Genomic DNA, 12,426 nt, shown 5'->3' with positions numbered 1-12,426 from the left:
TCTCCCAAATAAGGAATTCATAATGCAATATTGCTGTTTCCAAGGAGCTCAGCTTTTCTGAGGAGTGCCTTTCCCCCTCCTCCAGAGCCAATGAAACCCATGAACATTTGGAGCCTTTAATAACCTGGCGCAGCCTGCTCTTGATTTCTCTGAGAGCTGCCAATGATTTTGGTGTCAGGGCCGCGAGGTACAACGGCAGTGTTGGATTTCTGCAGGCAGAGCAGTTGAAAGGGAAGGTCAAAAGCAATAAGGGCCGGGTTCTTGGGGTGGGAGGGTGAGCAGCGTTTCCCTGGCCCTCTCGCCCAAGAAAACGTTTGGCTGTCACAAAACTAATAAAGGAAAACCTCCCGAGAGGTGGGCTCGGAGCTGCAGGTGTAGGAACGGGGCTGTAGTCACACACAAGGCAGCTTCATAGCGTGGGATTGCTGCTCAAGTGCTTCTTAAGGCAGCACAAATGGAATCCCCAGCACGGGGAAAGTGTTGGAAGGAAAGGATTTTATGGCTTTTGGGGGAGAAGGGGCTTGGCTCTCCTGTAGGGGACGTAAAGGACAGCGAGATGGATTTCTTGGGGTGCTTGCCATGTGAAAGCAGTGCTTCAGATATGTGCAGAGGGTTCAGGGCCAGCCTCCAGGCTGGTTCTTTCTGCCTCCCAAAGCAGGGTTTGAGGGGATTTGGGCAAGATTTCTGCCATATATCTGGCAACACGGGCTTAAAATTAACTCACTGAAACAGCAGATAAAGTTTGGGTTCTTTAAAGCTGTGATATTAAATAGAAGTTCCGGAGGAAAGCAGCCAGGCCTCGTGCTGAAGGTCCCATCCTTGCCCTGCCTCTCTGCTGCCCTATAAAACAACAATTATGTGTTTAAAGTTACTGCTCATGTCCCATATAAAAGAAGACTTACTCATAAACTTCTGGATAGACAGTTCTGTGGGAATATAACTTCCTTGGCCTGAAGCAAGCTGCCTTTTCCAGATAATGGAATGCTATACAGGCTCTTTAAAGTCTGACCATGCTATTTATTATTATTTTATCATCTATAAAAGACACCAGTGTTGAACCTGGGAGTGACACTACGCTCAAATCATCAGGAAAGACAGGGAATACCCCAAGGAGAGCTGCTGTTCCCAGAAATATTCACTGACAGGTGCTGGGGATGCTCAGGGCTTGGTGCAGGGCTGCAGCTCCTCTCTGCAGGCTCAGGGCATTGCCATGGGCACACCTCAGTTTTGGGGTGGGATTTGCCAGATGCAAGTTGGGCATTGCTGAAATGGGCTTGGATGCAGCCCTGCAGCTGCTGAAGTCAGGGCACAGGAGCTGGCCCCACACACATGCACATGCCTTAGAATTCTTTTAATGGGCTGAAATCAGCATTTACTTCAGGACCCAACCTTCACATGGTTGTGTTTGCTGTCTGAATATCTCCAGTGAGGGAATATCACCAGTGAGGGATCAGCAGTGGGATCAGCAATGGGATCAGCAGTGGGATCAGCAGTGGGATCAGCAGTGGGATCAGCAATGGGATCAGCAGTGGGATCAGCAGTGGGATCAGCAGTGGGATCAGCAATGGGATCAGCAGTGGGATCAGCAGTGGGATCAGCAGTGGGATCAGCAGTGGGGGATCAGCAGTGGGGGATCAGCAGTGGGGGATCAGCAATGGATCAGCAGTGGGATCAGCAGTGGGATCAGCAATGGGATCAGCACTGGGATCAGCAGTGGGATCAGCAGTGGGGGATCAGCAATGGGATCAGCAGTGGGATCAGCAGTGGGGGATCAGCAATGGGATCAGCAGTGGGGGATCAGCAATGGGATCAGCAGTGGGATCAGCCCCTGGATCAGCAGTGAGGGATCAGCAGTGGATCAGCACTGGGATCACCAGTGGGATCAGCACTGGGATCAACAATGGATCAGCAGTGGGATCAACAATGGATCAGCAGTGGGATCAGCAGTGGATCAGCAGTGGGATCAGCACTGGGATCAGCAGTGGGATCAGCCCCTGGATCAGCAGTGGATCAGCAGCTGGAGCACTGCCCCAGAGCCTCTAACACAGGGATTTGCAGGAGCATGGCATTTACTGCAGCCTGCCTTGATTACTTGCTCAGTAATTGCACAGGGATTTCTGCTTCCCACCTTTCCCTGGGATGCAGTTGGGGTTTGTATTCCTGGAATGTTTTCTTTTGCATGAGAGCCTTTCCTTTGTTCTCTTCTGACTCCTGTTGACTTTAAGAATGGTTTTGATTCCTGAGCCTCTCTTTGAGGGTTTCTTGTCAGGAGGAATATTTATATTTCATAGCATTTCAGCAAAAAAAAAAAGGCAAAGCAGGCAGGAACCTCAGAATGCAGAATTCTTGTCAGATCCTATCCACAACTTCAGTGGGGAAAGCATGTGAAACACTCAGGTTTAAAACCTTCAGATTCTTCTAATCTGCTGTTCTGTGGTTCAGGGGGAAAATGTGTGCAGCAGCTGCTCTGTGTGGTGTGAGGGGAGCTTGGGGATGTGTGTGAGCTGGGACAGCCCTGTGCTCCTGGCTCTGTGTCCCTGTGTCCCTCAGCTGGGACAAGGACAGCACTTGACCTTTTTGGCTTCAGATTTTTTAATTCCAGTCTTTTCCCAGGGGTTGAACAAGGTTTGTTTCACTTTGCTGTCCCCTCTCTCAGTGTGTGCCCTGCAGTTCCCTCCCTCTGCACTGCCCATCAGCGATCCTTTATCAGCCTTCCTGCTGGGGATAATTTGGGGTTTATGTGCAGTTTTTCTTGGGACTTGTCAAAGAATAATTACACCCCATTAACTCCCCCCTGTATCATTAGTAATTCACACCTAGGGAGTATTTTCCAAGCAGCTGATCTCGGTTGTCTCTTAATTGCTGCAGTCCATAAACTCTGTTACACTGAAACTGTGTGAAGGATTTGCACCCTCTAAAACTTCTCCCTCCAGTGCAAAACATAACAGAGAATGGGAATGTGGCAGCTTTATCAGATCTTACTTCTTCCCTATTTAGGCAACTTACTTGCTTCTGGCTCTGTGGAAAACTCTAAAATGTATGTTAAGGTGTAAAAAATTTCAGACTGAAAGGGTGAGGAAGTTGTGGCTGCTCAGCCTGGAGAGGAGAAGGCTCCAGGGAGAGCTCAGAGCCCTTTGCAGGGCCTGAAGGGGCTCCAGGAGAGTTGGAGAGGGATTGGGGACGAGGGATGGAGGGACAGGACACAGGGAATGGCTCCCACTGCCAGAGGACAGGCATGGATGGGATCACAAATGGTTTCAGCTGAGCATAAGAGAAAAAAATCCTGCTGGTGGCAACTCTTATTTCCCTGGAAAAAAAAAAAAATCCTGGCCCCCTGGCAGAGAATTAGTTTCTGCACAGAAAACATGACACTATTTACAAAAAGCAGTGTCTAATATCGTTTTCCAGTGTGGAAGGAGGAGTTTATTTCAATACATCCTTTTTTAATTGCCATGAGCTGGACTTGTAAATACTGTGAGTAGTTGAGTAATAATCCTCAGTGAGCAGAGAGAGGAAGGGACAGGTTTTCCACTCTTGGAAGCCTCTGCATTCCCTCAGCTCGGGCAGGGAGACTGCACACAGCAGATACTGAACACCAATGAAAGCCTCCTAATTAAAAGACCATTGAAGCCCAGGGGATGCCCATGGGGGTGATGGCAGTGCCCAGCACAGGGATCCAGCTGGGTGAGGAGTTTGTTTATTGGGGGTGGTTTGGGAGGTGGATCCAGGGTGTTCTCACTCAAACATTTCTTCCTTTCCTCTAAAAATGGGAGAGAAAGAGGAGAGTTAAGGGGAGAAATGGGGAATTAAGGAGAGGGGAGGGATCCCATTTTGTACAATCTCATTTGTCATTGACCTCAGCTGGGTTCAGTGGGTTTGGGGCAGGATGGGGCATACAGAGGTGGGGCAGGGCACTGTGGGGTTCTCTCAGGGCTGGATGATCCCTGTTCCCCAGGTCAGGTCCATGCCTGACAGCCCAGCCCTGCACAGAGTTCTGTCTGAAAGCAGGAGTACTTTGTGTTGGAAACAATTTCCTGCTGCAGTGTGGATTTCCTCCTGGATAATCCTTTGCCCCAGTGGGATGGTACAGAGGGATTCCAGCAAAGCTCAGCTGGCCTGGCTGTGAGTTAAACACATCCCTTGGTGTTTCTGTGGCAGATGTGCAGGGAGGAAGGTACCCCACAGCCCTGCTGGGAAATTCTGATTTGTGGGGTCAGGAAGGGAAGGAATCCCTCTGCCAATGTGGGGTTTGGGTCCAGGTCTGTGCTCAGGTCACCAGTGCAGGCCTGTGGGGGTGAGCAGGGGGAGGAGGAGGAATTGAATCACAGAAATGCTGAGCCTTGCTGTGTCCCTGCAGGGATGCTGGTGGTGATCGTGCTGCTGCTCATCGCCATCGCCGTGGTCGCGCTCTGGCCCACCGGGTAACCCCGGCCCTGCTGGGGCAGCTGCTCCAGGGCAGCCCCAGGGCTCGGGCAGGGACCTGCTGAGGGCAGGGATGAGCTCCATCCATCGCTGGGAACAAACTGCACAGCTGGGAATGACTCCACTGAGCAAACTGAACAGCTGGGACTGACCCCACTGAGCAAACTGAACCATGTCCACAGCTGGGACTGACCCCACTGAGCAAACTGAACCATGTCCACAGCTGGGAATGACCCCCCTGAGCAAACTGAACCATGTCCACAGCTGGGAATGACCCCACTGAGCAAACTGAACCATCTCCACAGCTGGGAATGACCCCAGTGAGCAAACTGAACAGCTGGGAATGACCCCACTGAGCAAACTGAACCATCTGCACAGCTGGGACTGACCCCACTGCAGCAGCCTGGACAATCCCACAGCTGGGAGTGACCCCACTGCAGCAGTCTGAGGCAGCCCCGCTCTCCTTGGCCAAGGAGCTCAGTGAGACCTGCAAGATTTCAGTGGGAAAGGATTTCATCCCATTAACAGGATTTCATCCCACTAACAGGATTTCATCGCACTCTTCCCACCTTCCCCTGGCTCTCAGGCGGCTGCAGCTGTGGGATGGACCCACCTGTCCTGCACCTGGCCCAGCTGGTGCTGCTGCCCTGCCCATCTCCTGAGCTCAGACATGCCAGGGGCTCCAAACACCGAAATGCAGGAGTGCTGTGGAGAACAGCCACGTTCCCTGCTCTGGATCCCTCCTGCAGAGGGAAATGCTCCATCCAGGGAATGTCCTGGGGAGTGGCTGCCTCTGGATTCCCCCAGGATGGGAAGGGACAGCCCTGCAGGAGCCCCTGGGCTGCACAGAACCGTGGGGACTGGGTCAGTGCTCAGCCTTGGGGAGGCTGGCTGGGGTATTGATCCCCAGGGATGGTCATTGGTGAGTTATTGATCTCCAGGGGTGGTCATTGGTGGGTTATTGATCTCCAGGGACGGTTATGGGTGCATTATTGATCTCCAGGGATGGTTATTGGTGGGTTATTGATCCCCAGGGATGGTCATTGGTGGGTTATTGATCTCCAGGGACGGTTATGGGTGCATTATTGATCTCCAGGGATGGTTATTGGTGGGTTATTGATCCCCAGGGATGGTCATTGGTGGGTTATTGATCTCCAGGGACGGTTATGGGTGCATTATTGATCTCCAGGGATGGTTATTGGTGGGTTATTGATCCCCAGGGGTGGTCATTGGTGGGTTATTGATCTCCAGGGACGGTTATGGGTGCGTTATTGATCTCCAGGGATGGAGTTACTGATCTCAGATGGGAACTGAACAGCAGCAGGACTCAGCCCAGCCTGTGAGAGTGAGAGCTCTGCCCTCGTGTGCTCCCCAGAGGCTCTGCCAGCCTGGCCCTGGGAGATGCAGCACAATTAATATCCTCACTGAGCTCTGGCTCTTCCTTTGACAGCTTCTCACACCCTTCTACAGCTGAGAGAAAGGATTGCCTGTTTCAAAACTAATGAAAAAGAAGTATTAAATGTTTGCTTCTGGCCAAGAGAATAATTATTTTGTTACACATGTCAGTTTGATTTCAGGATTAATAGAGCAAGCAATAAATACTGATTAAAGCTGATCCATTTCTATACAGTTTCTCTGCCTGAGGTTTTATTGTTTCCTCCTATCTTGTGTTGTCTGTGAATGATTTATCCAATGCTGCCATGTCCTAAGAGCTGGTCTGGAGAAGGAAATAAGCAATTTCTGTCAGACTTTGTGTGTATTATGGCAGATCTGCCACTCTTGCAAGGTCTGGCCCTCAGCTGGGATCCCAGGGATCCAGAGCTTCTCTTCTCCATCTGTCACAGGTGGTGCCATGTCCTGCAGCTGTGGATCCAGCTGTCTGCCTGATCCAGAGAGATTTCCCTTCTCTGTGCTCCCAGGGGGGGACAGGAGAGAGGAGCCTGGGGCAGAGAAAGGCCCAGAGATGCAGCTTCAGCCAGGGCTCTGTGCCCATCCTCAACCCTCAGAGCTGGAGGCTGGAGCTCCTCTGGGGCTGTCTGTGCTCTGCTGGAGGAACCCTTGGAGCCTTTCCACGTGCAGCCCAGGCTGTGCCTGCTCAGCTTTCTCGGAGGGATGTTTCACCTCGGGGCTGTCGGCGAGGGCAGGGGCAGGCAGGGCTGGTTTGATGTGCTCTGCTTTTCCAGAGGACAGGCAGGGGTTTCAGGAGTTATTGCTGAGGTCAGGTTAGCAATGGAGCTTTGGGCAGGGCTGCTCCAGCTGGAAGCAAGGAAAGGTTTTGAAGAGGAGTTCCAAATCCCTGCATTCCTACAGCTCTGTGGACACTGGGAATGCTCCTGGAGCTGTTCCTCAGCAGCAGCCTCCAGACCTGGAGCAGGATTTCAGTGCCAGCTCTGGAGCAGCCCCGTGGACCTTCAGTGACGGCCAGAGAGCAACATGGGCTTTGTTCAGAGGAGACCATGGGCCTGGGCTAATTAAAACTGCCACTTCTGGAGGGAATTAGGGCTTTGTTTGAATTCCCAGGACGCACAGGATGGATGTGGAACTCACCCTCACTTTGTTCTGACCCAGGCTTTCAAAGCTTTTCTGACCCACTGGGTCCTCCAGCACATTTTTCTGTGAGCTCCAGGGAAGTGTGGAAACAGCAGGAGCTGCTCACTGTGCTGGCCACAAAGGGGTTCTCAGCCTTGCCCTTTAGGTAGCATTTAACGTGTCGTGTGGGTGAGGAATTTGATTAAAAAGCAGTGGGTTTGGCAGCACTCTGCTGTGTGCAGGGAAGCTTTTCTGTCTCCCTGCCCCACTAAAGAAAAAGCAAAGTTAAAATACGACAGACACCAGGGTTTGGCTCCCAGCAGCAGTGGAGGAGCCAACCTGGAGTGGCTTCCCAGGCAAAGATCTTCCTGGAATGTGCCCAGAGACATCCCAGCCTTGGCCTTCCCTGCCACCTCCTCATCTCTCTCCTGGAGTGCTCAGGGGTTCAGCAGCTTCCAGACCAACAATCCCAGTGCTGGGGGCAGCTCTGGTGTGTGCCCCAGGCACCTGGATGTCCCCATGCCCTGGGAGAGATCCCCACCTCCTGCAAGGATCATCCTGGAATGCTGCTGGGCATTTTTCCCTTCCCTGGATCCTGGGCTGAGCTGGGTGTGTGGATGGCTCCTGTCCCACTCTGTCTGCTGGGACCAGGCTGGGAAAACCACTCCAGGTCCAGCCCTCCGTGGGAAAGGCCTCATCCCCCCCTTTCCAGGGGCACCGTGTCACCTCTGCACCAGTGGCCACCTGCAGTCTGGGAGCCCATTTGCCCCTGGGAGCAGAGGGCTGGCACTTGTGACCCGTTTGTCTCTGCAATAAAGATCTGACATTTCCGCCTCTGTCGCTGTTTTGGGTTCATAAATTCCCAGCCCTGCTGAAGGCTCAGGTCAGCTGGGCTGACCCCAGCACTTGGCAGCACCTTTTGCCTGGAGTTTTGTCCCTGGAAGGGTTTTGGTGCCTCAGTTCCCCCCACCTCCAGCTCTCTGTGCTGTCAGCGCCACCAGCCCTTGCCTTGCACCAGCGCTGGCCCCACTGATCCTGGATGGGGCTGGGGGAGCTGAGGGAGCCCTGAGCCCTGCAGGGTGGGCAGGAGGGGCCAGCAGTGCTCAGCAGCCCCTGGATGGGACAGAAATGGGGCCAGAGCAGGGCTGGCAGCTGTCCTGACTGCAGACTTTGGCTGTCCTGACTCCAGGCTTTGGCTGTCCCCACCTGTCCCCAGCTCCAGGCAGGGTCCCAGAGGTTTTGGCTCTGTCCCTCTGCAGGGCACAGCTGAGCCCACAGGGGCTGCTGGGGACCCCCTGCCACGCACCCACGGTGACCCCGCTGTCCCCAAGGCCAGTGGCCCCAGCCTGGGGGTGCTGGGCAGGGACAGGGCAGGGACTGCCAGTCCAAAACAGCTGTGCCACCTCAGGCCTGCCCGGGGACACTGACAGAGCCAGGGGTGGAGGGGACACGGTCATTTCCCTGCCCGCATCCTTGTCCCACAGACTCACTGAACCACGGGGTGGGAAAAAGCAGAAATTCCTGAAGATTTTTACAGTTTACAAGAGTTTATTCAACTGGTTTCTGACTTTAGTTCTACCGAGGGGGTGCTGAACAGTTACAAGCTCCTTCAGGTCAATTACAGCCAATCTAACGAACAAACAAACAAAAGGGAAAAAAAAAAAAAAGGAAAAAAAAGAAACAACTTGGAAAACAATAAGAAAATCCACAACTTCTTCACGTGTCATTAAATATATTCATATATAATAACCATAATATATTAGTATGCATTGTAAAGAAACATCACCCAAAGCAGTCTGCCATGGTCATAACTAAACAACATTTACAGTTCAAGATATTAACAGAAATAATAAAAAAAAAACAAACAAAAACAAAACCAAAATAAAACAACCCCAAAAGGAACACAGGTTTGTGAGGGGATGAGGCGGGGCGGGAGGGGCACGGACACACGGACAAACAGAAACGAGACCAAGCCACGTCTGTGGGGTGCTACGGTCGGTGATGATTGTTTTGGCATTTCAGCTGCTCTCCAAAGCCTCCCTGAAGGCACCACAGCCCCTTCCCCGCTGCCCTGGGGGTGCCACTCCTGTCCCCAGGGCGCTGGGTGGCCCTGGCTGGGTCCGTGCTGGTCAGAAGGGGATTGGTGCCCCAGAGCTGCCCCTGGCCAGGCAGGTGCTGAGGGGGCATCCTGTCCCTCTGGGGGAGCAGCAGAGGGGTCCTCCTGGAGATGTCCTCATGGAGGTGTCCTACTGAGGGTATCCTCATGGAGATGCCCTCCTGGAGATGTCCTCATGGGGGAGTCCTCATGGAGGTGTCCTCCTGGAGATGTCCTACTGAGGGTATCCTCCTGGAGGTGTCCTCCTGGAGGTGTCCTACTGAGGGTATCCTCATGGAGGTGTCCTCCTGGAGATGTCCTACTGAGGGTATCCTCATGGAGGTGTCCTCCTGGAGATGTCCTCCTGGAGATATCCTACATGGAGATGTCCTCCTGGAGATGTCCTACTGAGGGTATCCTCCTGGAGATGTCCTCCTGGGAGTGTCATCCTGGGGGTGTCCTCTTGGGGGTGTCCTCATGGAGATGTCCTGAAGCAGGGGTGCTGCAGGAGGAGCTGCTCCTCTGGACCCCAAAATGGGGCTGCTGTGCCCTCCCAGCCGAGGCTGCTCCAGCTGCACCAGTTCCAGCAGGTCAGGATTACTGGGAGCACATGAAGGGCACTGGGACCGTGGATGGAGTGAGGTGTTGGTTTGCCTGGGCTGATGGAAAGCACAAAACTCCAGCAGGGATGGAGATACAGGTGTGGGGACAAGCCTGGGGGCTTCCCTCCTGTGCCAGCCTCCAGGCTGCTGTGCCAGCTCGTTTCCCTCTGAGCCCCCAGGCTGTGGCAGGGCTGTGGGTCAGGCGCTGGGGGCCTTCCAGGAGCAGTGGGAGCAGGGAAGGGGCTGGAGGGTGTCTCTGGGGGTTTGGGGTGTCCAGGCTGTGCTGGGAGGGTGCTGTGCTTGACAAGGGTGGAAACTGGGAGTGAGCCCTGGGTGTCCGGGTGTGCTATGGGCAGCTCCTGAGTCCCCAGCTCCCCTGGCCTTTCCTTCCTGCTCTCCACATGGAGAACTGGCTTGGGGTTGGATTCTGTTACCTTTAGGCACCGTTTGAGGTTTGGGGACATCCCGGCTGCCTGAGGATGTGCTGTCCCACCCTGGCAGCAGCTGATGGTGACTGCAGGAGAGCATCCAAGCCCTGTTTTGGGGCTTTAAGCCTCCATTTGGACACTTGAGGTCAGATTTTATCCCTCAGAACCTGGTGGCTTCACTTTCCTTGGCTGCAAAACCCTCAGCTCTCCTTGAGGTCTCCTTGAGATAAGGAAAACCAGGTCCAGCGTGGGAAAGAGGAGAAAACACAGACTTGGTGGGGGGAGCTGCTTGATGTCCAGGGTGGGATTTTTCTCCTAATACCCAGATTAATTTTGGGGCCTTGTGGTGTCAGGGGAGGCTCAGCAGAGCTGGGTCCCTCCGGGTGGTGTCTCCAGCAGTCCCAGGAGCCTCCTCTTTGCACCTATTTACATGGCTGCCCTGCTTTATGGTGGTTTATGTCATTATATAAATATTGTCAATTGCTATAAAACAAGGCAAAACCACTGGAAAATGTCATAAAAGAGATGTTTCCAAGTTTCCTAAAAGGAAAAATAGCAGGGAGGTTTTGCTTTTCATAGCGACTAATGTTTGCTTCTCCTCCAGGTACCGTCCTGCCCTCCCTGCCTTCCCTCAGCCATTCCTGCTCTGCCTGGAGGAGATGGAATTGAAAATCCCCATTGCCCAGGGGCTGCTGTGCCAGGGGAGCAGCCTGGCATGGGGCAGCAGCCTGGCATGGGGCAGCAGCCTGGCATGGGGCTCACAGCTCCCAATCCAGTCCTGCCCACAGCGTGCCCCAGGGGAGGATGCTCCAGTCTGAGATGAGGCCGTCTCCACTGGGCTCAGTGCATTAATGACTGGAAATTGGGAATTTTAAATTGGCTTGTTGCCCCCCCAGCAGAGGGAGGAGAGCTCCAGGTGGGCCACACCTGGCTCCTGGCTGAGAGCCCTTCCCTGGGTGGGCTCTGCACTGGCCCCATGCCCATGGGGACAGTCCCTGGCACCCTCTGCTCCACTCTTTGTCTCCAAGACCTTCACAGGGATGTCAGGGGCTGCAGCTCCAGAGGGAGCGAGGGCAGAGCTGCTCTGGGTTTGGGAGTGAAACCAGTGACCAGCCAGGACCCTGGTGTCCCCTGCAGGGATTTTCTGCCAGCTGAGGGTTCCTGGTGTGCAGGCAGCAGCAGAGGGGACCGAGCCCATGGAGGAGGTTCAGGGGTGGCCACAGTGGAGATTCAGGGACTGAGACTGGCAGGATCTTCAGGGCATTTTGTGGGAACTGGATGCCAACTCATTTTTTGTCAGGTCTGGGTGTTTCCTTGGGGGTCCTGGTTATTGACTCCTTGTAAGTGGGTGGCTGGAGAAGGACAGGGCACCCTGTGGGCTCTCACTCCTTCAGTGTGTTGGGGCAGCATCCTCAGGGCCGGGGGCTGAGCACGGAACCATTCCCAGAGTTATGCACAGCAGGAACTCACCCACCAGCAGTGTCCCCTCTTGGCTGTGCCTACAGTGGACCCAGAGCACCATCACAGCCCCAGGCACCCCAGGTGGTGGCCATGGCTGTGGGATTCCACAGCCCCCCAGGACCCCGTGGGCTGATCCTGGGGTCTGTCCTCAGCAAAAGTCTCGGTTTAGTTTCCTCTACAATAGCTCTCTCAGTCAGCCTAAGTTGCAAGTACATGTTTTGGGGATGGGTAGTTAATTTCCAGCGGTGCTGTTGATTAGTTTCTTACGGGGTGGATGTGCCCATGCCGTGCTTTGGAGGCAGCAGATGTTGGCAGCTGGAAGGCAGTTTGGTGTCTCTGAGTTCTTCAGCAATGGGGCAGGAGGGAGCTGGGGGGCCCCAGGTGCTGCACGCCTGCACCCCACATCTGGGCTCTGTCTGTGTGTGCAGTCGAGTTTTCTTGGGTTCTGTTGGACCCTCTTGGGTTCTGTTGGGTGTTGATGGGTTTTGTTGAGCTCTGTTGAGTTCTGTTGGGTCCTGTTGGGCCTGTTGGGTCCTGTTGAGTCCTGTTGGGTCCTTTGGGGTTCTGTTGGGTTTTGTTGGGTCCTGTTGGGTCTTGTTGGGTCCTGTTGGGTTCTCTTGGATGTTGATGGGTTTTGTTGAGCTCTGTTGAGTTCTGTTGGGTCCTGTTGGGCCCTGTTGTGTTCTGTTGAGTCCTGTTGGATTCTGTTTGGTCCTGTTGGGTTCTGTTGAGTCCTGTTGGATTCTGTTTGGTCCTGTTGGGTCCTGTTGGGTTCTGTTGACTCCTGTTGGATTCTGTTTGGTCCTGTTGGGTTCTGTTCCCCCTGGAATATGAGGTGCAAGCCCAGCACCCCCAGCCGTGGTCACTGCCCCCCGTCCCCCCAGCCCGC

At 53.9% G+C, this 12,426-nt stretch overlaps 1 protein-coding gene across 2 annotated transcripts in view; it reads left to right on the top strand.

Annotated features, from left to right (window-relative positions):
• Positions 1–6,047, top strand: part of STX8 (syntaxin 8) — an 82,822-nt gene extending 76,775 nt beyond the window's left edge. For both annotated transcript variants that reach the window (XM_063175656.1, XM_063175655.1), the window contains one exon: positions 4,358–6,047. In XM_063175656.1, the coding sequence (XP_063031726.1) occupies positions 4,358–4,425 (68 nt within the window). In that variant the 3' untranslated portion in view covers positions 4,426–6,047. The remainder of the gene's footprint in view (positions 1–4,357) is intronic.
• The last annotated feature ends 6,379 nt before the right edge of the window (positions 6,048–12,426 follow it).

The sequence above is a fragment of the Melospiza melodia genome, chromosome 24, assembly GCF_035770615.1.
Source record: "Melospiza melodia melodia isolate bMelMel2 chromosome 24, bMelMel2.pri, whole genome shotgun sequence".
NCBI lineage: Eukaryota > Metazoa > Chordata > Aves > Passeriformes > Passerellidae > Melospiza > Melospiza melodia.
The sequence above is the reverse complement of the archived record's forward strand: the minus strand, read 5'-3'. Positions and strand labels throughout refer to the sequence as shown.